Below are 25,175 nucleotides of genomic sequence, written 5' to 3'. Positions count from 1 at the left end.
GTACAGAGAAATCTAAGATGACAGTTTCAAATACCTTTCCTTTATAGGGAGGGCCCTGCAGCCCTGTTGTCAGCCTTTCCCGTGGGACCTGCTCTGCGGCTTGGGGCTCGGTCTGGCCAGCAAGACACCATCCAGCCTCAGCATAGAGCAGCACCAGCGAGACAAAGGGTTAGACTCCTCCTAGACAGAGCAGGAAGAGGAAGAAAGCATAGGAAAAATAACTGCGGCTCTTCTACAAAAATCTCATTGTCCTTGAACTATTTCTTTATTTGTAATTCTTTTAATTTTTATTTTTTAAATGTTTTTCAGTGTTCCAGAATTCATTGTTTAGGCACCACACCCAGTGCTCCATGCAATACACACCCACCACCAGGCTCACCCAACCCCCCACCCCCCACCCCTCCAAAACCCTCAGATTGTCTCTCAGAGTCCACAGTCTCTCATGGTTTGTCTCCCCCACCAATTTCCCCCAACTCCCTTCTCCTCTCCATCTCCTAATATCCTCGGTGTTATTTCTTGAACGATTAAAAGAACATAAAATTGCGAGTTCGCACTAGCATTTGGATAGGACAGATAGCTACAATTTACAGTAAAACCATTTAAAGAAATGGAAACATTTAGGTATAGATCACATAGTCTTCGTGAAACCTTTAGTTGTCCCCCGCCTGTTTTATTTGTTTCTCCCTCCATCTTCAGCCGTTAATTGAATGAGTGAAGGAAAGTGAAGGCTACAGGTTTTCATCTGTGGAAGGCCTTTTCTTAGCGTTTCTGCTGGGCTTTTGCTGTTCTCTCCTGCTGCTAACATTAATTACTTTGCAGATGGCTCTAATTGACCCAGTAAAAGAACCTTATCTGTATTCAGCCCTTCCTAGGCCCTACAGTCTTTGCAGCTTCTGAGGACACAGAATGTACCGCGTGCTTTCCGTTTGGACAGAAAACCGAGTTTGGCCTCTGAAGTGGTGCGTTCCCGATTCTAGCGCGCCCTTCTTCCCCAGGTCACAGCTCCTTGCTGAACCCGGTGTCCTTCCTGGGCCCAAACCTCTTCCATGATGGATGCCCTAGCCCAGCTGGACTTTCAGCAGAATATGCCTCCCTGTCTGCATGGCCTAACATGTCATGTCTGACATGTCTGCATGTCTGACATGTCCCTCTGTCTGTAAGACCTGCTCTTTACCGCCTCTGTTTCCCTGTGGGTAACGAAGGGGCCTTGGCCTTGCTTTCTTATTGAAAAGTTCCTGATCATCAGTGTTGAAATGAATTTCCTCCTTGGGGGTGGGAGTGGGGGCCACTTGATGCTTTGTTATTCATCCCAGGCGACCTGTGGCTTTGTCTTATTTTAGGTATGAGATGATAAACACCTCCAGGGTAAGGACTGGGTTGTTTTTTTTTTTTCCCCCTTGTGTCCTCACACAGTTGGTCTAGCATGAATAACCCCCAGTTGTTCACAGAACAGTGGGAGCACTGAGTTGGGGGACAGAGGCAGACAGCCCGGCTGATATTCCCCACACGGTGGCTGGTGGCCTTGCCAGTTGCTGTGATTCCTTTCCTGTCCCGAGCCTAAAATGAGCCCTTCATTAAATTCTTCCTAAAGGCACTGTGTTCCTCTTCTTTAAAAAAAAAAATATAGCTTGTATTGTGGCTTCTCATATTAAAAGGTAATATATATTCAAGGTTAAAAACCCAGGAATTCATGGGTGAGCCAAAGAAAGAAAATAAAAACCGTTCAAAGTTCCTCAGAAAACAATAGCTCTCTGTTCTATTTGAGTGTCTATCTTTGCAGACTTTTTGCTTTCTGTAAATGAAACATATTTTTAAAAAGTTACCAAACATAATAATACTCATTTATTTGCTTTTTTTCTCTGAACAATGTTGTAAACATCTTTCTAATTGTCTCTAAAACCACATATTAAAAAACCAGCTCATACCTACATCATCTTCAGGGAATCCCTGCGCATGCGTGTGTGTGTGTGTGTGTGTGTGTGTGTGTCTGTTTCTGTGTGTGTGTGCTCTTATTTAGTTATTTCCTCAGGAAACCTTTAACTAAGTAGCACTTAGGAGATTATGAAAACTTATGGATTTAAATGGTGAGTGTGTTTTTAGGACTTTGATAGCTGTTGCCAAATTGTCCCCAGCAAGATACACTAATAACACATTCCCAACAGTAATGCGTAGAGTGCTCGTTTTTCTAACTCTTGCCAGCTCTGGCTGTTATTATTCATTTTTACTTTCTGAACTGATGGGAAAAATTGGTCTCTTATGGTCGTTTTAATTTACAGGTCTTTTATTACTAGTGCAATTGTATATAATTGAGAACCATTCGTATTTCTTGTTTTCTTTTTCTGTGAACTGCATTTCGCACATTCTGTTTTGTTAATTGCCTGCCCACATCCTTGCCTATTTTCTATTGAGTTGTTTATCTGTTTTTACGTGGTTTTAATTTTGGCTTCTTATGTAAAGGATGGCAATCCTTTGTTTTTCATGTTTTACATATGTTTTTTCTTAAGTTTTTCTTGAAATTTTGTGGTATTTTTTAACTCATGGAAGTTTAAAAATTTTTTTATAGTCCTATCTGTTGTTCTTTATAATTTCTGGTCTTAATATCATGCTTAAAAAGGCCTTTCGTTCCTAACATTCAACTGTATTTTTGTAACTTTCTTTTAAAAAATATAAATCTTTAATGTATATATTTTTACTTTGGTGTGAGATATGATTAGGGATTTAACATTCCCAAAAATGTTAAGTCACTTGTCCTGTGCATATTTATTCTTTATTATTTTTTTTTAAACCAACTTAAAATGCCATTATTTTTATATAAACGTGAATTCCTTTTCTCCCATTCGGGCCATCTGTATCATCAGGTCAGTGCTCTGTATCTTGGTTATTATATTTGTAATATAAATAAAATAATAATATCCTATTGTAACTCCCTTTTTAAGAAAAATTTTGGGTAGTCATAAGCATTTGTTCTTTAAGATGAACTTTGGAATAATTTTGTCAAGTTACAAAAATTTACTGGATCTTGCATAGAATTAACATTAAAGTTATTGAGTATATGTACATCTATGCATATATACATGTATGTCTATATATCTACAGGCACAACACATATATGAAATTCATTTCTCTTTTCATCGTTATTGGTAGAATCTTCTCCCCTAGACTACTTCTAGTTGATTTTTTTTTTTTTTTAAAGATTTTATTTGTTTATTTGACAGAGAGAGATCACAAGTAGGCAGAGAGGCAGGCAGAGAGAGAGAGAGAGAGAGAGGAGGAGGAAGCAGGCTCCCTGCTGAGCAGAGAGCCCGATGCGGGACTCGATCCCAGGATCCTGAGATCATGACCTGAGCCGAAGGCAGCGGCTTAACCCACTGAGCCACCCAGGCGCCCCCTTCTAGTTGATTTTTGCTGGTGCACATAAAACTGGATATTTTATTTTTGCATTCTAATCTTGTGACCAGCTACCTTATTTAATGCCTATTATTTCTGGTAGATTTTCTGTTAGTTTCTTTTTTATTCTTTTGACCATTTCATGCATACTTGGAAAGAATGGAACACTGTGTAAACAGATGTGCAGTTTTTCTGATAAACTGAAAAATGGAAGAAGCGGGGAGTTCTTATCTTACGACATGGCAGGAGTTGGACGCTTTCTGTCCTGGACAAGGTTACAGGAAGGCAAGGCGGATCACAGGTCCATACCCATTCTGCACGATTTCACTGTGTGTGATGCCATGTTTAATAGCTGTAAAAAGAAGTGTGGGGCATGTTGGAAGAGAACTTGCATTAGCAATATTCAGCACACTGTAGTATTCATCATTAGCTTAAATTACGCATCAAAGCATTTCAGTTACGTGTAATTGTGTTCAAGAGGTATGAAAAGGTGTGCCATTTTTATTTGGATTCAGTTTTCCCGGTGTTTAAAAAAATTTTTTTTTTTTTAAATGATATATGGGGGTAAAACCATGTATGTGAGAATACTTGGGACTCTATTATGGAGGAATCTCAGAATCAGTGGTCTATACTTGCAGAAATATTGGCAGCCACACCTCAGAACGTGTTAGCCCCTTCATATGGTCTGGCTTCAAAGCCAAGGAGGAAAAATTAATTTTTATCTAATTAAAGATATCTGTCGATGCCATCTCCTTAGAAGGGAACTCTTAATTGGCTACTCTCATTGGTCGATCAAGCGAGCTTGGTCGGTGGTCATCAGCGTTTACATCTCAAGTTCATTCCTCCTTTCTCTCCTGGCTTCTCCTTTGTCTGCTTCCGTGTCTGCTAACTTGCAGTCCTGCCCATGCTGTTCCCTGTTATATTAGGTAAGTATTATGGTGCACGGGCCCATCACCTAAGAGATGCAAGAGCACCTCCACATTAAAATTTTGGCCACAACCTCTTATGTGACTTAGAAACTCATTAAATTCCTGTTGTGACCCTCAAAGAGGTTTACACCCCTACATCCTGCTTCTGCTCGGACTTTTCTCCACCTGCAGCTCCCCTCCTATGAAATATGCCCACATTCCCAGCCCTCGCCTGGCAGGCTGTCTTTGTTTGACTTAACACAAAGCTTCTATTCAATCTGTAATTACTTTTACCCACTTAACATATCATTTCTACTCTTTTAAATTCCAACCTCTTCATGCGTCTAATCTTTCAGCACAGCTTAAAAGTCTTATTGTATTGTTTACATTCAAAGGATTATACATTTTCTAGCTGAAACACTGTCGGTATAAAAATTATTTTAGGTGGGATGATTAATTTTTTCCTAAACCCTGAGAAAAGTGGCTATTTAAAAACCATTTGACTTTTAAGCCTATTGTTTTCAAAAAAGGAAAGCAACATAAGGACAGAGGATAATTACAAGGTTACAAACTTAACGCTTGTATGAATGTACTGAGTTTAAATTCTGTGTCTCTCTTCATTACAAGTTATAGTAATTATTTGATGAATTAAAAACATGTATGTATATACAAGGAGAAAAGAGAAGCTTCTAGTGTAAAGAGGGAACAGGCAGGGTGCTTCATTGTACAATGCTATTGTGCTTGAAGCCCCATGAATCAGGTGCTCATCTCCATAGTGACCAGCGTTGGTTATTAAATGAATGAATGAGACTGGGTGGAGAGGGCAGCAGGAGACTTCTCAGGTAGATCTATCAGGGTGTCCCTGGGCATGATCAGCGCTCACAACACCGAGAAGCTAAGCCTTGTCAAACAGATGATAATCAGATGAGTGAACATACATTACAGAACTAGACATTAGTGGCTGTCTTGTTTTTCTACACACAGTTTTTTACTCTTTGTTCATATAAATGTTGGCTTCTGTGCCAATCCCAGTCTTGAACACACATGGAAGTAACTTCTGGGTTTGCCTACTAAGGACTGAATTAAAATATTTGTGCTATCACACTCTTAAGAATGAAGACCTCAGGTGACAAGAAGCATGGCTGGTCGAGATCTGACAAGCCCAGGGTGCTGTGGTGAATGTGGATTTGTAGCTTCCTGACTTCACCTATCTCCGATTACTGGCTCTCTCCTGATATTACGCACTCAGAGACGGAACCCAACGGCACTACCCAAGGTTGCCCTAAAATGTTGGCCATCTAAACATAATCACAGAGGCCAAAAGCAACTGGAGAAGGAGACATACTCACAGACTGCTTGCTTACTAGCATCTCAGCTTTAGGATAATGTTCATTTCATAGACTAGCCTGACTTTCCATATAGAACTTGATGTACATACCTAAAATTTGACTTTGAGATAGGGTAACCATATGTCCCAGAACTTCTTGGTTTTACATCTGTTGTCCTGGCATAATTATTAACGAGCCAAAATGGCCAGATTTGGATGACAAATTATATGACCACTCAGTTGGTAAGCCTTGGTGCTTGCTACTATTGTTCTCAACTTTTCCTTAAATCTGCTGATGCCCTGTTGGCCTCTAGGTCCTTTTAGAAGAGCTCATTCTTCTCCTAGTAACCCACACAATTTTTTAGTCAGGGGTATGAACTGTGAGGATTCAACAGATTTCAGTGTCTTTCAGTTTCAGGGAACATGGATTTCAGATGTGCACTTCTGGAGACTGATAGTTTGACGTTTTTTATAAGGAAGTAAATGCCTTTGAACTCCTGTAGACCAGATTGTGTCCTTGTGGTCCAGCCTTTGTCTTTCCTAGCATTTCCCTCATAACCAAACAGTTTGGTTGATTTAGCCTATTCAGCCTTTCATGACAGGGTTACCCAAAAGAAAGCATACCATTCTTTTTTTTTTTTTTTTTTTTAAAGATTTTATTTATTTATTTGACAGACAGAGATCAGAAGTAGGCAGAGAGAGAGAGAGGAGGAAGCAGGCTCCCCGCAGAGCGGACAGCCCGATGCGGGGCTCGATCCCAGGACCCTGGGATCATGACCTGAGCCGAAGGCAAAGGCTTTAACCCACCAAGCCACCCAGGCGCCCCACCATCCTTTTTTTAAAGGAAGAGATTCAAATTATTTTCAAAACAAAACAAAAAACCAAACTCCTCCCCCCCCCAAAAAAACAACTTAGGAGTCATCCACCCTTTTTGGTTAATAAGATTTTTAGTCATAAGGGATTCCTATTAAGTAACTTTTCCTAGTTACTAGGATGCTTGGCTTCTCCATAATGAGTCTAAGTGGAAGATACAAACCTTTGGGAGTTTTGACCACTTGGCTATTTGTGGGCTTATTTTCGTGAGACACATAAATTTCAAACTTGAGGACTCCAACAAATTATTTATGTATATACATATATATAAATATACATATATTTATTTATATAGGAAAAAATCTCCCCAAAGCATATTTCTCTCTTTGTTTGAATTTCCAATGCTTAGATCTTGTGGTGGCTTTTTTTGTATATCTGCTGATGATTCTGGAATTCTTTGAATATTAAATTTCTAAATTCTTCTCTGTGATAAAGCTTGGAGTTAGGGTAGTTGAAACCATGTCTCTGTAATGAAGATGAAATTTGAGATTTAACACTATAGAATTTTATCTCTTACCCACCTTATGGTCCAATACAAGTTGAGTGGTTTTCCTGAGAAGCTCTTCTCCAGATCATGATGTAGGAACCTAGGCTGCACCCATCTTGTAGCCATGCCATCTGGGGCACGGGGCTTCCAGAGTTGCCATGGAAGAGAGAGCTTGGATAATCATGCATGGAGTATAATGTCCACACTAGAAGGGTAGACATCACTTCCCACCATATCTTATGAGCCATAATTCAATCTCTTGGCCTTAACCTCACTGCTGGAGAAGCTTTGAAGCTTTGAAATGTAGTCTTACCGTGCTAAGAAGGGGAAAGTGAAGTAGGATATGGTAGCTGCATAGCATCGTTTTTAGCACAGCTCCCTTCCTTGGTTTGATTCTCGGCGTCCTTGCCATGTTTTAATAGTCTTACATTCTCTTGCTCTTAGAGTTCAGGATCTTCAAGGTGTTTACCGTTGTTCTTCATATTTGAGTAAAATCACATTTAGTCTGACTCTAGAATTCATGTTCTTTTTACTGTACCTCAGAGGTATGGATTCACCATCAAGTGCAGCAGCGGGTAGGGGGGTTCAAGAGAATTTCCTGACTCCAAGTCTTCCTCTCTCTTCCACCTTGCTTTGAATTTCCATCCTACAGTTATTCCTTTACTTCCAAGAATCACCCCTTTCACCAGATAACTAGGACGAGAAGCATTGTAGTAGCCCTATAATAGCTTTTTGGTACTTAAATGATTGGAAAAAGGATGTTTATTTCAGAATTTAGGGTGTTCCAAAACTTTTTATCAGTTTCTAGAGGTGGTCAGGCACCCGGTTGGCTGATCAAAAAAGCAACTTGATCATTTATGCTTGGGACCACAATTGCCAGATAGATCAGCATTTGCAACAAGAAGTTCTTCTGGGGCAACCAGTAGAAACAGAGGTGGGGGAAGGCCTTGAAGAGCATCTGCAAGCAGAGACTGCCGGACAACCCATCCTTAGGCATCCAGAGATGGAGATTACTGACTCCTTCCCCTCTGGGTGGGGCCAGAGACACACTACTTGCATAACTCTTCTTTCCACTGTTACTTGTCTGTCACTGAAAGATCTCATTTCATAATTCTTTAAGACTACTATAGTTAATTAGGTTACATTTTGTTATTAATTCACTTTCAGGGAGATTACAAATAATACTTTAGGGTGCTTTAGAGTGAGATGAACAATCTCATACATGTGTGCTGATTTGGCTTAGTTTCAGTTTCAGAAAGTTGTGTCCTTCATCCCAGCACACAGTAGATGTTAGTAGATGTTTGCACACTTGGTGGGTGTTTATTAAGTGCTTGCTTTGCACTAGGGATTATGCCAGGTTTTGGGATGTTGTGGTGAGTGACAGCAACAGTGTTAAGGGAGGGTGTGCCATGGTCAGACTGGAGGAAAGGCTGGAGCAAATGGGGAAGGTGGTATTTTGTTTTTTTTTTTTTAAGATTTTATTTATTTGACAGACAGAGATCACAAGTAAGCAGACAGGCAGGCGGGGGGTGGGGGGCGGGGGGCGACGCGGGGAGCAGGCTCCCTGCCAAGCAGAGAGCCCAATGCGGGGCTTGATCCCAGGACCCTGGGATCACTACCTGAGCTGAAGGCAGAGGCTCCAACCCACTGAGCCACCCAGGCGCCCGAGGTGGTGGTTTTTTATCGGAGGTGGAGGGTGGAATGGTCAGATAAAGGAGCATGCAGTGTTATGTCCAGCTCAGTGTCTGTCACACATGACTGGAAAAGTCGCTGTTTTTCTTCTTTAAGACATCTTCAAATGCAGCATATGTTAGAAACAGTCATGTCCATGGTTGGCGGTTGGTGAAGGGAAGCCCTTTAAAAGGCGTAAGTAGGATAATTAAAGTGACCTTTATCAGATTTGGCAATTAATGATTAGAAAGCTATTATATGCCCTTGTCATCACAAGCAAATAAATTTGTTTTCAATTCTTAGACGTACTCCAGTGATTGTGTGGTTGAGAATTTTGAAAATAATGAATTACCTGTAGAGAGAGGTAATTAGAAGGTAGTTAGTGAAACCTCTCTCTGCCTTGGTGTTGTGGAAGTGTTCCTCAGAGAAATATTACCATCAACAGCCCTGTTTATGTCTATTCACAGTGCTAGTTGCTGCCTTAATTAACTAGGAGAAAAGAGACGTTTCTGTACCCTGTCAGGTATTTTCAAGTATATAGAGTTAAGAATTGTCGTTACTTGGAGTATTACTTAGATTTTTAAAATGAGTAGATGCACCTCAATTTAGTTTCAGATGTAGAAACATCAGTAGACATATATTTGATGAGTAATTTCCATAGAATAAGTTGTCCAAGGTACCAGCATCTGCCTTACTTGTGTGTTGTAAAGCTTGACCTTCAGCTGGTGCAGGAGACCAGGCCGGAGGTGCGCATGTGTCTCTGCCTCTGCTGACTGGCCCCAAGCCACCTCCAGCCTTCCTCACTGGAGCATGTTAGACCTGCATCAGATGCAGCTCTCAAAATGATGAGTTCTTCCATACTTCTGTTAAAGCAGTAGTGTCAAGATTTCCTAACAAGAAAACCTACACTTAGGCAGACGTGGAGAAACTAGAATGTCAGAGCAGGAAGGGACCCAAGGAGTCATCTTCTCCAGCCCTTCCTTTTGCAGAAGAGGACGTGGAGGCCTAAATTTAGGGCACACATCTGGCTTATACATAGTAGAACCTACTTTTGTCCTCCTCTTACCATTAGGATGAAATGAGTTAACCTCATTCTAATCCCTGCACAGTGCCTGCGACCTAGTAAATGTTCAACACATGAAGCTTACCGTTTGTCATCACTATTTCTAGTGGCAGAGCCCAACAGCAACTCAGATGCCCCAGTAGTTGCCTGCTCTTTCCAAGGCTCATAGTTTGCATTCTCCACATTGTATAGGGAGAAATGTGTTTGGAGAAACTGAATTAAAATAAAAGCAGTGGCGCCTCATTCTCATTGCTGAGGACGGACTTAGTGCCAAGTTCTGGGCTATGCCTGGCCTGTGCTTTCATGTCGCCTCCAATGTCCCATGAGATTCATGCTCTCTGTCGCCTTTGTTTGACTCAAGTAAAATCCGAGTTTGGTAACTGGCCTATGATCACAGCACTAAGGAGGGGCTGGGCTAGGCTTTCATTCCGACTTTGTCTGATTTCAAAGTCTTTATTGTTGACTATTATTTTATTCCAGGGGTTGGCAAACTGTGGCCCCCAGGCCAAACCGAGCATACCTGGTTTTGCATAGTCCTCAAGCTAAGAGTGTGTTTTACATTTTTAAATCGTTGAAAAAATCGAAGAAGAAAAAATGTCATGACACATGAAGATTAGGTGAAATTCAAATTTCAGTGTCCATAAATGAAGTCTTAACTGGAACAGGAACACAGTTTCACTCGTTTGCTTGTATCACCTGTGTCTGTGTCTAGAGTTGAGAAGTCGTGGCAGGGTCCATGTAGCCCAAAAAGCCTAAAATATTTACTGTCTGGCTTTTATGCTGTTTTTTTCCTCAGTGATAATGTTTTTGAGATTCCAGTTACTTAGAGCATAATTGTGGGATTTTTGTAGGGTCTGTCTCCTCCTTTCCCTGCCTGCCTTTTCCGTTGGTTCCATATTAATTAACCTATCAGTCAAATGATACATAATGTGTATAAACAGAGTTCACCCTTATAGTATCTATATTTTTGTCTTTTTCTCAGAGTCATAATTTGTTTAACAGGCATGATTTGTTATTGGAGAACGTGTAGGCCTCTTGATGAGAACCCATTTGTGCTTGCCGTGGAAGGTTGCTCTGTGGTCTACACGCCCCGGGCAACATCTACTGAGCTGATTATTTTTAAAACCTCTAAGTGTCTCGGATGCTAAAATCACTCTATTTTCTTTCCCCTGTAGTGGTTTGCTGTCTTCTGATTATGTGGAGATCCACTACGAAAATGGGAAGCCACAGCACTCCAAGGTACAGTTAAGAACATCTGGAAATCCTGTAGCATAAACATACTTGCTCGTAGAATTCTTCATTGCACACTGCTTTGTTTTGATGTCTCTCTCAATAAAATTAACTGTTCTCTTGTACTATGGTCCTATTTTAAATTTAGAGAAACTTATTAAAACTTATAAATGTTCAGGATCACGTTAGAGAGTCTGATATTCAGGTCAATGAAGAAATGTTTATTGTTTTGGTTATACATACAGTATCTTCTGTAAATGAAAGGTATAAAGAGCTTTATAACTCCATAGCAATACCTTCAAGTAGGAGATCACCAGCTCATGGTCATAGAGTCTGAATGATGAGACTAGAATGGCTATTTAGTCTGAGAGACTTTGGTGTCCAAGAAGGACAGGGGACAGGTGAGGGAAGGGAGATTCAGGAACATTGTTCTTAATCTTCACCAGAGTTCTGGGAGATGGATATTATGATTTGTGTTATGCAAAGGAAGGAAGACATTGAGGCAGAGAGAGAGGGCCAATAAACTTGCTTAAGCCCACCATGCATTGTCATAGAAAGCTAATTGGGTACTTGATTTCCTTCCATGGAGATTAACTATCCTCTTAACTGAGTGTCAGTTAGGAACCAGTGGGTTTAGATGCAAATAAGATTATTTGCATGTAAGGAAGACAGTGAACTCTGCCTGTCAGAATGAAAATCCTTAGGATGGCTACATTCAGAGAGTCTGATTTGTAGGACGTCCACAGAGTGCCACTGAACCTAAGCAGGGTCCACGGGCACAGGAGAGCAAACAGGAACACACAATATAATGGGAAACGTTGTTTTTCCTATGTTGCTAATGAGTATGGGCACAGAAGTGGGCCTTTCGTGTGTGGGTTTGCTGGGCTGTGTGGCACAGAGAACTAGGATTTTTCAGGGGGATAGCTTCTTGCCAAATATTTATGGGTGGCCTTCATGGTAAATACTGCCCAGGGGGTTATGGGATTTCTCAGGATTTATAACTGTCCAGTTAACAGTGGGCACATTTGTAATTCGGTGCGTGTTTTAAACCTTGGAACTGTATGCCACAGGTTAAGAACTTCAGATATTGTCCTTACTCTTCTATCGGTTCTTGCCTCAGGCTAGGTCTTGGGGGTTGTTGAAGCTGCCTAACAGTGAATGCTGTGGAAAATGAGCAGAAATGCAAAATCAGGCCTGGGAACGGTGCTTTCTGGCATTTGCACAAACCAAAGCTTCAGTTCGCCGCGCCAGTGCCCTGAGCACTGCAGAGGCTGAATCATGAGTCTCAAGGAGAGACGATGCCATGAGAATTTGACAGACTCAGCAAAGGAGTCACCTTTGCGGGCCTCAGTAACCTGAGTCAAACTTCTCACTAACAAATTCAGTCAGGTTTTTTTTTTTTTTTTTAGAAGCAGAATAGCTAATTGGCCTCCAGAGGTCATTTGAGGTCCCAGAAGGAAGCCTTATAAATAAGGCCCATCAAAACTCCTATCAGTTACAACTAGAATTTAAAACAAAAGGTATTTCAGCTGTGGCAAAGGAAGTGTTTATTGTAGTTTGTTCTTGTGTTCATTGTTTTTCCCTTATTTATTCCTCATTTTCTCCAAATAGGTCATAGACCCAAACTTACTACTTCATATATAATGAATTCATGGTAGCAGTCTGTTTTATATGCGTCTGTATTTGTATATACGCCCCTCAAAACCAAGATGACATGGTGCACATTATGTTGAAGCAGAAATTTTTTAACCTAGTAACATTATGAGCATTTTAAAATGTCTTAAATAATCTGCTAAGCTTTTATTTCTAAAAATGCATAATAGCCTTTCCTATTCATTTGCTATAATTTATTTTAAAATCCCATAGTAATAGACATTAGATTGCTTCCAGTCTATTACTATACAAATAATTTGTAAGGAAAGGCCTTCCTAATACATTTTTTTAAAAAGATTTAATTAATTAATCAATTAATTAATTTGAGAGCAAGGGGGCGGGGGAGGTTGGGGAGGGGCAGAAGGAGAAGGAGAGAGAATCCGAAGCAGACTTCACAGAGTTGATGTGGGATTTGATTTCATGACCCCGAGATCGTGGCCTGAGCCGAAACCAAAAGTGGGACACCCAACCGCCTGAGCCGCCTGGGTGCCCCTCCTGATGCATTTTGAACACATCTTTAATAATTGCTTAAGGATTAATTCTGAGAATGGGATTTTTCTGAGTCAAAGAATTGGTACTTTAAAGGGTTTGGGACATATTGGTAGTTTTTCTTTCTGAAGGTTTGTTTAGATCCACACTCTTCCTACCATTACACACATATTTTGTAAAACCTTTTTTTTGAACTTCAGATTGCCTTCCACGTTAGCAAAATCTTTGTACAGAGTACCAGTGAAGGAAATTAACGTGTAAGGATGCTTAGGCTAATTAAACCTGTTCAACCCAGTGTGCAGACTATCCTCCAGAGATTTCACACTGCTTAGACAAAAGTACGTGCACACACGCTGTGTTATTCATTAGAGAGGAAAAGAATTATTCCGGGCCTATTTGGCTTTAACGTTAAGTGCAGATATTTAAAGTATCCCGAGAGTTAGTTTCAAACAGAATGATGAGTCCACACTTTGAAGAAGCTTGTCAGAGTTTTCCCTCTTTCCCACCACCAAGCCCCTATCTGGTTCCCACGTCTTCCCAAGAGAGGCCAGTGTCTTAGGCTTTTATTTTTATTGGCTGAAAGTGGGTTAGAAGGACTTCTTTCCTTGTGAAGCAAAGATAGGAACTGGAGAGGTCAATGAATTAAGTAATCAATATAGGACAGGGGCCAGGTATCAGTGAATGAGTGTGGAAGGACTTTTGTTCTGCATTCTGCAGAGCAGTTGCTTTTGTTAGCGTTCCAACATGGTGCTCTGCACACAACATGCAATGAAACAACTTTGGTGACTTGTTGATTGACTTTGTTGATGAACCTATTAAAAATGAGTTAATTTTTGGTATTTTAGTTCTTGTATAAATGACCTAGGTATCAATAGGACAGTGTAAAAATCCTTTTCAACTTAAATCATTTCTATTAAGTTCCTTTGAGATGAACCAATAACTTGGACTGCTTCCTAGTACTTTGGTTTCAGTTCTGCTTATGAAAAGAAGTCTCAGCTGGCCATCGGGGGAAACTGAACGGATAGATGCTATGCTCCCATCCCTACTTCCCTCTACTTTATTCCTCTTTATCATTATTGGGCAGGGAACATGCCCGTTCTCAGCTCTGTTTTCTCACTTTGGCTTCTTCCTGTCCCCTTGCTCACTTTCTCTCGGGAAGGAAGAGCCACTTACCTGATGGGAAGGAGTTGGGTATGTTTGTGTTGTTGTTATTATACTCTTCTCTTATGAGATCCACCTCCTACAGGAAGAGCTCGTTCTCTGTACTCTTCTGTAATCTAAGTTGCACGGGGGCAGCCTGGTGTGTGTGTGTTGTTGGGGGTGGTTCTCGTTCCATGTTGTCTGTCCTCGGGTGGGTCAATGTAGCCAACGCAGGGTGCGGCATTAGCGGGCCTGCAGGATTCTCAGTGGATCGTCTCCTTTGGTATAGTACTAGCAGAAATGAAGGTGAAGCTTTAATCTGTTTCAGTCCTGGGTCACTCTCTCATTTGGTTTTAAACTTGTGTGGCCACCGCCTCACATGCTCCAGGATGCCTGTTAATCTGAACAACGGACAACAGTAAGTGCTAGTGAGGATGTGGAGAACTAGAACCCTCACAGACTTCTGGTAGGAAATGTAAAATGGCGGAACTGCTTCGAAAACGCTTTGGCAGTTCCTCAAAAAGTTAAGCACACAGTTACCTTATGACCCAGGTGTTCTACTCCTGGGCAGGTATCCAACATATGTTTAAGCAAAAACTTGTACATAGATGTTCATAGCGGCATTATTCGTAATTATTCAAAAAAGTGGAAACAATCCAAATGGCCATCAATTGATGTATAAATAAGATGTGATATATCCACACAAGGGAATATTATTCAGTCATAACAAGTAAGGAAGTACATGATACAACATGGATAAACCTTGTAAACATTATGCTAAGTCAGAGAAGCCAGTCACAAAGAACCATATATTGTATGATTCCATTTGTTGAAAATGTCCAGAATAGACAAATCCATGAAGACCAAAAGCAGGGTATGGTTTCCAGGGCTGGAGGTGAGGAGGAGTGGGAAATGACTGCTCATGGGTTCAGAATTTCCTTTTGAGGTGATGAAAGTATTCCGGAATTAGTGGTGATGGTAGCACACCTCTGTGAGTGGACTAAAAACCACTGCATTGCACTTTTGACAAGGGTGAATTTTATGGCTTGTCACTTATATCCTAAAGGAAAAATAAACCCACAGGTGGGTTTATTTACCCATCTTCTCAACAAACATGAATCCTTTGCTCCTTTCAGATTGGTTTTGTTACTCAGGCTCATGAATAAGTCATTCGTATTCATTAAACAGATAACTGATTGAGCTTACTGTGATCTAGTCCCTGTTCGAGGTACTGGGTGTACATCAGTGAACCAAGCAGAAAAAAATAACCTACCTTTATTCTTTGCTTTATCACTGTAATCACATCACTCTCCTAGAAGTTTCTGTACTTTTTTTTTTTTTTTTTTAAATCGAATCATCACCATGGCTCAGTTGAAGCTCATTCCTTCCATGAAGTGTTCTTGGCAGGGTTGCTATTGGAGGAAATGGGCCTCTGTGGGTATGACTCCTGGCTGGGAAATTAAAAAAAAAAAAAATCAAGAGAGCAGACAACACTGGTTCCTCACAAAGCTATTTTAATTTTGAATAGGATAATTTTGTATGAACTATTAAAAATTTATATAGTATTGGTACAGCTAAACTGTTCTAACACTTGAACATTTTTTTCCTATTAAGTCTAATGAAGGTAAATAATTAAACTGGTATTGGGGGTCTCAAATTCCCTGATTGTCTGATATATTTTTTTCATTTCCTTATGCTGCCGTATTCAAATTCAGGTATATGTGTCTGGTTAAAGAGATCTTTTTCTCTTTTGCTATCAGCCTACTGATGTAGTAAATAGGTTAATAGAACCAGATGATTGAAAAGTTTGAATTTAAAGATATGCATGTAGAATAATCATTTGAATATAGTGTTCTATTTTATTATTACATTCAGAAGCTGTAATATCAAAATATATGTACACATTTATGAGCTAAGGCCTGTGTATTTTCTTTTCAAATGTTTATCCAGATGTTCAGGAGTTTATGAGACTTTTTTATTTTTTTAATGATTTATCTATGTATTTGAGAGAGAGAGAGAGCTAGAGTGGGGAAGGGGTAGAGGGAGAGAGAGTCTTAAGAAGATGCCATGCTGAACATGGAGCCCACTGCAGAGCTCGATCTCACAACTCTGAGATCATGACTCTGAGATCGTGACCTGAGCGGAAACCAAGAGTTGGATGCTTAACCATCTGTGCTACTCAGTGCCCCAGGAGTTTATGGGGGTTCTTAAATGATGAATACAATAAGGACTGGCTGGTTGAACTTCACTGAAGAGCAGATGAGATAATTAAACAGACACAAAGGTGGGGCAGTTTTAAAATAAATCAAATTGAAACAGTAGTTTCTGTTTTCCAACAGGTTGTATTGAAATTGAGTAGAAAGAATCAAACTGATTCTGTCAATCGATCAATGATACCAGGGAACCAAATCTGTTTTCCTCTTTAGGTCATTGGCACTGGACGCAGACAGGGGTATTCCCAAGCCGCTTCTGATCAGGAAGTGTTTGCAAAGATGCACATTCAGTCAGGGTTCCGTCATTTGCAGGGGTGGCCTAGTGGTTTTCAGTAGGATTCTGAGCTCCGCAACCTCATGGAACAGGGTTACCATTATTTGAACATCATCTGGCTTGTGGAGAGTTCGGATATGGGGAAGTGGTAGGATTACGAGGTAGATTACCAGGATTTTTAAGTTCCTATAACTAACCAAAAACTTCTGCTTATTGGATGCTCCATTCTGTTGCATTTTAAGTAACTCACTGACAGTAATGAATCCCAAAACACTGATGCCTGTGTGGACACGCATCGACGCGTGTCATGTGCTGAATGAGCCCCTTTTGTTCTTCTGCCTGCCACTTGCCTGGTCACAGATCTGTGATGCACTCCTTGATTGCGAAGTGGCTGGCCAGGGCTCCTGAACTGTCTGTGGCCTTCCCTGTTGGGGAAAGAAACTCTAACTGGGGAGACTGAAAATGTGTCATTCAGTTTGGCTTTTTGCTGTCCTTATCAGAGCCTTTTCGCACTTTGTCACTGTTTCCTTCTCTGTACATGGAGGTAGTAGTTACTATGAGACAGTGACTGAGTGTTGCAGATGGTTAGATCCTTAGGTGGAAGGCACCCCCAGAGCGGACTCTCCACCGTCAGTGCTCACAGCGCCGTCTAGGAGTGGCCGTTCTGCACTGGTCCTCTCGCATTATCCCTGTTACCCAAGGGCGAATGCCTCTTTTCTTTCTTTCTCCTCCTTTTTTTTTTTTTTTTTTTTTTTTTAAATGTATTACTTGCTGGACTTTTATTTAGCATATCCATAGCTTAGGTTGTTTTTTTTCCCATTCCTTTTTTTTTAACATCTTAATTTTTTTTTTCATGTCCCAAGATTCATTGTTTATGCACCATACCCAGTGCTCCATGCAATCCGTGCCCTCCTTGATACCCAGCACCAGGCTCCCCCAGCCCCCCACCCCCCTCCCCTCCATAACCCTTTTCGACTAGGATTTTTTGAATACGAAATACTTTGAGAGTTTATTTTGCAAGTAATATTTATAAAATGCAGCATACATCTGGAGAATTCCAAATAGTATTTTTCTGGTCATGCTTTCTTAAAAACTTGTTATAAATTTAGTAATAAGAAACTCAGAAAATCCTCTAATACTACAAGATACTAAAACTAAATTAGAGCCTGCTGAATTTCTCAGAGTGCTTAATTATAACCACATAATCCAGATAGTCAAGCTTTGTTATGATAATAGATTAGGGATTGCATGTTACCTCAAGTCTTACTTAAGGTTCAGAAAATACAGTGGTTTACCTTCAAATATGCAGAAAATTGAAATGGTTTCTTTAGATAATATCCTACCTTAATTAAAACAACTAATGATGACATTTATACTGAGAGGCCATCAATCTTCAATTTCTAATGTGAATTAAAATAAAATCTAAGAAACGACTTGGAAGTATTTTCTGGGAAAAAATATTTTTAGGAAAATATAACTTTTTTTTTTTTTTTTTTTTTAGAAAGGTAAAGTAAATATGACCTTGTTTGCTATGCACTAATAATAATCACCTGACTTAAAAGAACTTCTTGGTGTGATACAAAGTGCTAAATAACCAGTTTGATGGAATTTACAGTTACCTATGGCTGTTTTTAGAATCACGTGAAGAGTCTCGAATTTAATTGCGGAGTATTGACCTGGATTTGCAAATCGCTGAGACGTGTGATACCATTTGTCCTTATAAGTTCCAGAGTTAATATGCAAATAAAACTTCTCATGTTGCATACAAGTCAATATTTTTGTAAAGGATTGCCTTTTGAGAATCAAGCCCCATACAAAAGCAAACTTTCACAAAATACTAACAAAGTTATAATACCAAATTTAGACTGCCACCACTGAAAATGTGTACTATTATACTTTCTAAGAGGGAAAAAACTGAATTGGTTGGGGAGTGTTCTTTGATATATGGGTAGATGTCCTTAGCACTGTAAATAACCTCTGAGGCTATTTTAATACACTATAATGAACAGCAATCAAAATGACTGTAAACCATCAATGAAAAGTGATCAGTATATTCTATTTCAAAAAACAAATAAGAAGCTTCTGGTTAAATAGTGTAGATTCAATGATTATATTTATCTCTATTCCTTCCCAATAACCTAGTCAAATACCAAAGAATAGAAAAAGGATATAAACCCACAAGGGACAAAGACAGAAGAAAAGACTACAGAGGAGAGGTATTCATACAATTTTAGGAGAGAGAAAGAAAAGGGATGAGGAGTCACTGTCAAGTTTGAGCTTTTCCTGTTCTGCTAAGTGCCGTTAGGGGAAACCCAAGAAGCAAGCCAATTGAAGATTCAGGAATTGAAGGCACATGAAAACAGAGAGGTTGGTTGAAAGTCTACATGGAGGGCTTTTACATCCCTGATGCATTTCATACCCCATATAGCCCGGCAGCCGTCCCTTTTGTAGTAGAAGAGCTCTGTTTATAGACAAAAATGGAAAGGAGGGGATTTTCAGAGAAATAAGTTTCCTAGCAATGAACTGTGTACATTTTCTTAATCAAAAGCTTTGTCTGGGTGGCCAGCCCAGTGAATAAGCCAAGACGCACATTAACGCATGTCTTGAAATTTCATGAAAATGGAGATGAATAAAAAGTTTTCCTAAAAGAGAAAAATTATATTTTATAGGCAATAACTAGCATCAGAATAGCTGCCATTTCTCAGCAGTAACATTAGAAGCTGTGCACAATGGTGTTGAAATGCTGAGAGAAAATAATTTCTAATCTAGAATTTTCGATCCACCAAATGGTTGATCTAGTGTGACGATAGAAAAAGAAATTTTTATATATACAAGTGTTCACCAAATTATATTCCATGGTGACTCTTCCAAGAAAGTACTGCAAGATGTGTACCTTCAAAACAGGGGAGAGATCATGAGATCATGAAGGGAAAAGATGTGGGGTGTAGGATTATGTATGGAAGGGAGCAGAAGAGTTCCCAGGATGGCCCTAAACAGAACTCCTGGCTGGTGGCTCTGTGTCAGGCCCCGTGGGAGGCTGAAGGGGGACAAGAGGACTGTCTCCTGGAATAAAATAGATGTGATAAATTACCTGATATGTTTAACCAGGATGTAGCAGTATCGATATTCCATTCAGAAATACATAGGTGAACAGCGAAAGAAACAGTTAAAAGAGTTAAAAATGATTGTCATGGATGTGAGGAGAAAGGGAGAAAGTAAGTGCTGTGTGCATGTGTTTAAAGATTCATTTAGAGACGCCTGGGTGGCTCAGTGGGTTAAGCCGCTGCCTTCGGCTCAGGTCATGATTCCAGGGTCCTGGGATCGAGTCCCACATCGGGCTCTCTGCTCAGCAGGGGGCCTGCTTCCCTTCCTCTCTCTCTGCCTGCCTCTCTGCCTACTTGTGATTTCCCTCTGTCAAATAAATAAATAAAATCTTTAAAAAAAAAAAGATTCATTTATTTGAGAGAGGCAGGGAGGGAGAGAGCGAGCAAGGGTGTTCACGGGTGCGTGAGCAAGGGGAGGGCCAGAGGAAGAGGGAGACAGTCCTCAAACAGAATCCCAGGTGTTTGGGAGCCCATTGCGGGGATCTCACGACCCTGAGATCATGACCTGAGTAGAAAATAAAAGTAGGACACTTAGCGGACTGAGCCACACAGGCACCCTTGTGTTTTTAAAATAGGACTTAGAGTTACTACTTGACTTTGAAAATTAAGTTCATGTAATACTTCTAAGAAATTTTTAAAAGGAATTTTAAAAGGTAGGGAAGCAAACCATAAGATTTTAGGTAGTTTTCTATTAAACAATTATTTTTTTAAAAATTTTAAAATTTTTTAACATTTTAAAAAATTTTAACATTTTATTAGTGTGTGTGTGTGTGTGTGTGTGTGTGTGTGTGTGTGAAAGAGAGCCATAATGAGACAGAGCTTGAGCTGGTGGGGAGAGAGGGAGAAGCAGGCTCCCCAACTGAGCAGGGAGCCCAAACCAGGACTCGATCCCAGGACCCCAGGATCATGACCTGAGCCAAAAGCAGATGTTTAGCCGCCTGAGCCACCCAGGGACCCCCATCAAACACAGTTATTAACAATGCTTCTGGGGTTTCTCCTCAGTTTGATAGAAGACCTTATTCCATAGCAATATCTGGTAAGTGTCTACTCCCTTACATGTTTAAGAAAGGTATGTAGGTGGTACCAGTTACATTGGTGGCTTACTCTTGTTAATAGCCTTTTCTCCTTCATTAAATTTAATAACACAGTGTCATTGTTGAAAAGTTGAAAAATGGCCTCGTGCCCTTTGAGACGTCCTGCCAACCAGGAGGAGTTTGTAGGACCATCTTTGCAATTCTTTTTGGCTTCTAGGAGCGTCGGTAATATAGTGAATGAGGACACAGAGAGCATTGTTCATCAGCAAAACCTTCTTCTGTGTTGTAGGGCGGAGAGCACTGTTACTACCACGGCAGCATCAGAGGAGTCAAGGACTCGAGGGCTGCTCTGTCGACCTGCAATGGACTTCAGTACGTGCGAGTCTCCCGTGGGAGCGCGGACTTGCTTTCGGCCATGCGCTGTTCCCATCTTTTCTTCCCCAGACGTTTGTTGTGGGGACTCTGCTGTGCCAGTCGCACCTTAGGGACTATGGAGTCATGAACAAGGAGGGCATAGTCTCTGCTGTCTTAACATTTACAGTCTGCAAGAGACTCAGGGATTAAACACATGATTGCAGAGATTAATATTGAATTACCCTTTTGGTAGGAACTGTGAAGGGGAGTGTCAGGGACTTATGGGGGTGACCAAATCTCGTCTAGGGAGATTTCCCAAAGATGTACACCCGAGAATTTCGCAGACAGGTGGTATGGGCCATGGGGGGTTGGGAGGGCCAAAGAAAGGAGCTTATATATTGGCATCAAGGCAGGCTCTAGAAAAACCTCTCTAAGCACCTTTGAGACCCAAATGGTAACCCTCAATGTAAAGACCTGGTTGTGGCCATGTGATGCAAAAGGATCTTGAAAATCTTATCTTCCTATATCTCTCAAAATTATTTGCAACACAGAGTCATACCGCTTAATGGAAATTCAGAGGTGGAAGCCACAAATATGCTTGTTTGCCTTTGCAGAATAAGATGGTTTGAGATGATGGTAACGAGCAAAGAAACCATTTTCTTATAGGTGGTACTGGATTTGTGTAACAAGAAATTCGTACTAGTTGGGGAGTGTCTTGGAATTATAACGGGACACATTGGAACTGCATGAATAGTCCTTTCCAAGTTCATCTTCTAACATTTCCATTTTGTTTCAAAAATTAATGATAACATTTATAATTTATATGCTCATGGTATACCCTTTAACACCTTTTATAGCTTAGCTGTTGTCTAGGACAATGCTGAGACCACAATGGGATTCCACATAGGTAGATGAATTGGGTTTTGGGCAGTATAAAGATAATTTGTTCAGGTATAGTGTTCATTTTTAAGGATGTAGTGGGAAGCTCATTTGCTGGTTCTTCCTCTTTGCCTTATTTTGTTAATTTTCTCCTTGTGCGGTTTCTTGTCTTGTAGTGGTATGTTTGAAGATGATACCTTTGTATATATGATAGAACCGCTGGAGCTGATTCACAATGAGGTAAGTCTGTGACCTCAATTTCCTTATGGTGTTTCATTCTTTTAGCATCTTTGCCTTTGAGCCATAAGGAACATAATGTAGATGTCAGCGTACATTAGATGTACCTTATTTCAAGTGTAGAATGACACTGTGAATTTTGAAGTTTAAATGGCACATCCCAGGTGTGTTGAGAAGCTGGTGCTTGTGTATTGAATTTAGAAATGTGCAGGCTATGAACTGCTGCATGGGGGAACATCAGCCACCTACATGGATGGGCTCGGCAGTTGGCTCTGTCAGCATCCAAACTCCCACGTTGGGGAAGTGAAGCCCATGGTTCTTTTGACTGAATGTGCAGTTTCAGCACACTCACACAGGGAAAGTGAAGTCACGGGATTTATTACATACAGATTCCAGAATCTAGGGTGGGGATCCGTAAGCCAGAGGAAGGCAGTCCTCCATTCTAGGTCATGAGGGAGCAGGAGATAGAGAGCAGGTAGCAAGAACCTATTACTTGAAAGAGGGTTAGAATGGAAGGCTCTAACGTATAGTGGGCTTAATTCTAAGTGGTTTTTAAAACAAGATACCTTGGGAAAAGCAAAGAGGGAACTTAGAGCAGGAATCCTAAACTCAAGTTCTTAATCGAAATGTCCAGACCCTGGATGTGAGCAAGGTTATCATGCTGTAAAATACCTGGGCAGCAGCTCAGAAAAAATACAAGTTGTTTTTCTCATCACACCAGACCACGCACCAGTAAGGAATGATAAGAGGCAAGAAATCTAGGTTTTGGGTAGTAAAGGCAGTTCTCTCCAGTCTACAGAGCAAAGAGGACATTGTGTTTTGTACCGACCCACTTCTTTCCCTTTAAACTAGCTTTTATGCTCATTTCTTCTTTAGATAATTATGTGACTTATGCTTAACTTTTATGGGAATCTTCAGTGGGAAAATTTGTAGTTGAACTGCGATTACATCAGACAGCATTTAGTTTTTTTAGAGATAGAGAAAAAAAATAATGTTTAGAATCGTGCAAAGGCCAGCAACCTAGATAAGAAACCATAAGGGCATTATGCTAAATGAAGGAAGGCAGACAATGGAAGACAAATGCTCTATGATCTTGCCTATATGTGGAATCTAAAAGTACTGAACTCAGAGACAGAGAACAGATTAGTGGTTACCAGAAGCCAGTGGGGGCAATTCATGAAGGTGGTCAAAAGGTACAAACTTTCAGGTATAACATAAATAAATTCTGGGATGTAATGTACAACTTTGTGACCATAGTATCTTTGTATATTTGAAAGTTGCTTAGAAAGTAGATTTTTAAAAAATTAACATGTAACGTATTATTTGTTTCAGGGGTACAGGTCTGTGATTCATCAGTCTTACACAATACACAGTGCTCACCCCAATACATACCCTTCCCAGTGTCCATCACCCAAGACAGTAGATCTTATAAGTCCTCATCACAAACAAAAAGAGTAATTGTGGTGTTATGGGTGTTAACTACACTTACATATTTTGCAATATATACATAGATCATTATATTTCACACCTTAAACTTATACAATATTACATGTTACTATATCCCAATAAAATTGCACAAAAAAGGAATCGTATACTCTACTACTGTTGCTCACTAATAGAATCGAAACAAATCTGAAATTTGATTTGTATTCGTTAGGTATTGTAATGAGGCTTACTGCATGCTGGGCACTATTTTAGGTGCTAGGGATAAAGTGGTGAATAAGACATAGAGCCTGACCTTTATGGAGCTTATAGTCTACAAAGGTAGATGGGAAAAAAACCAGGATGAGTAAATAATTGCATACTGATTGTTAGCTAGCATGCTAAGGAGAAAAAAAATGAAGCCAAGGAGGAAGAATTACAAGGAAGGGCAAAATGAGGTGGTACTTTTGAAGGAGGACTTTCAAGAAATTAGGGAGCTGGAAGAGCCTTCTAGGAGAAGAGAAAATGCAAAGGCCCTGAGGTAGGAGTGTGTGTTATAGGAACTTTGAGGAGTCCAGCTAGGTTGGACAGTAGTAGCTAAAGGGGAGAGTTGTAGGAGATGAAGGCTCTGAGAGGTAGCAATAGGGAAGTCATATCAGTGAGAAGATCTGCTAATGGGAAAATAGTATTTTGACAGTGATTGAGTCAGAATATTGCAATCATTTGATGGGGTGCAGAAAACTTTTAAAGGATCTTTTATCTTTTTTCACTTATAGATAAATTTTGACCTGGGCATGAGCCATTTAGACTATTGATCGTCACAGTTGAACACACTTTTTTTTTTTTTTTTTTTTTACTGTTGCAATGTGTGTGTATGCACACACACACACACAGTGTAAGTTTCAAATTTGAGACAGAGGTGTGATTAAATTTTAATGTTTAATGTTTGCTTAAACCTGTATCATTTTTCAACCAGTAAATGTGAAAATTACTGGATGACAAAGACAACCACCCCTAGATAAAGATATTTTGATTCAGTAAAATGTTTTTCCTCTACTTTAGTGATAGATAAATAACTTGTATACAGCAAGATTATTTGACTCGGTCAGCAAACAATTGACTTTGATTTCTTGTGCTGATTATGCTAAAAAAGAAAAAAAAAAGAACAAAACAAAACCCCCAAATAATGACTCCCTAAGACTCAGAGTTTTTAAATATGCAAAATATGTAACTATGTAAAATAAGATTTTTTTCAATGCATCCCCAATAGGGCAGTTTTGCAGGTTTGATGAATTAAGAAATGTATGTGACTATGTTTAATAAACTGTTAAAGAAATTTATAAGTACAAACTGTTACTGTCATAGTATTTAAAGCATCAGTTTTATATTGTTATACCCATAATCATGTTCTTCAGGGGCTGACTGTTCCA

The 25,175-nt window shown here is 40.0% G+C and overlaps 1 protein-coding gene across 2 annotated transcripts in view; it reads left to right on the top strand.

Annotated features, from left to right (window-relative positions):
- Positions 1 to 25,175, top strand: part of ADAM23 (ADAM metallopeptidase domain 23) — a 177,002-nt gene that overhangs the window by 77,918 nt on the left and 73,909 nt on the right. For both annotated transcript variants that reach the window (XM_059168273.1, XM_059168274.1), the window contains exons 4-6: positions 10,892 to 10,955; positions 21,143 to 21,225; positions 22,263 to 22,326. In XM_059168273.1, the coding sequence (XP_059024256.1) occupies positions 10,892 to 10,955; positions 21,143 to 21,225; positions 22,263 to 22,326 (211 nt within the window). The remainder of the gene's footprint in view (positions 1 to 10,891; positions 10,956 to 21,142; positions 21,226 to 22,262; positions 22,327 to 25,175) is intronic.

Source organism: Mustela lutreola, chromosome 3 (genome assembly GCF_030435805.1).
Source record: "Mustela lutreola isolate mMusLut2 chromosome 3, mMusLut2.pri, whole genome shotgun sequence".
Taxonomy (NCBI): domain Eukaryota; kingdom Metazoa; phylum Chordata; class Mammalia; order Carnivora; family Mustelidae; genus Mustela; species Mustela lutreola.
Note: the sequence above shows the minus strand (reverse complement) of the source record. Positions and strands in the feature narration are given on the sequence as shown.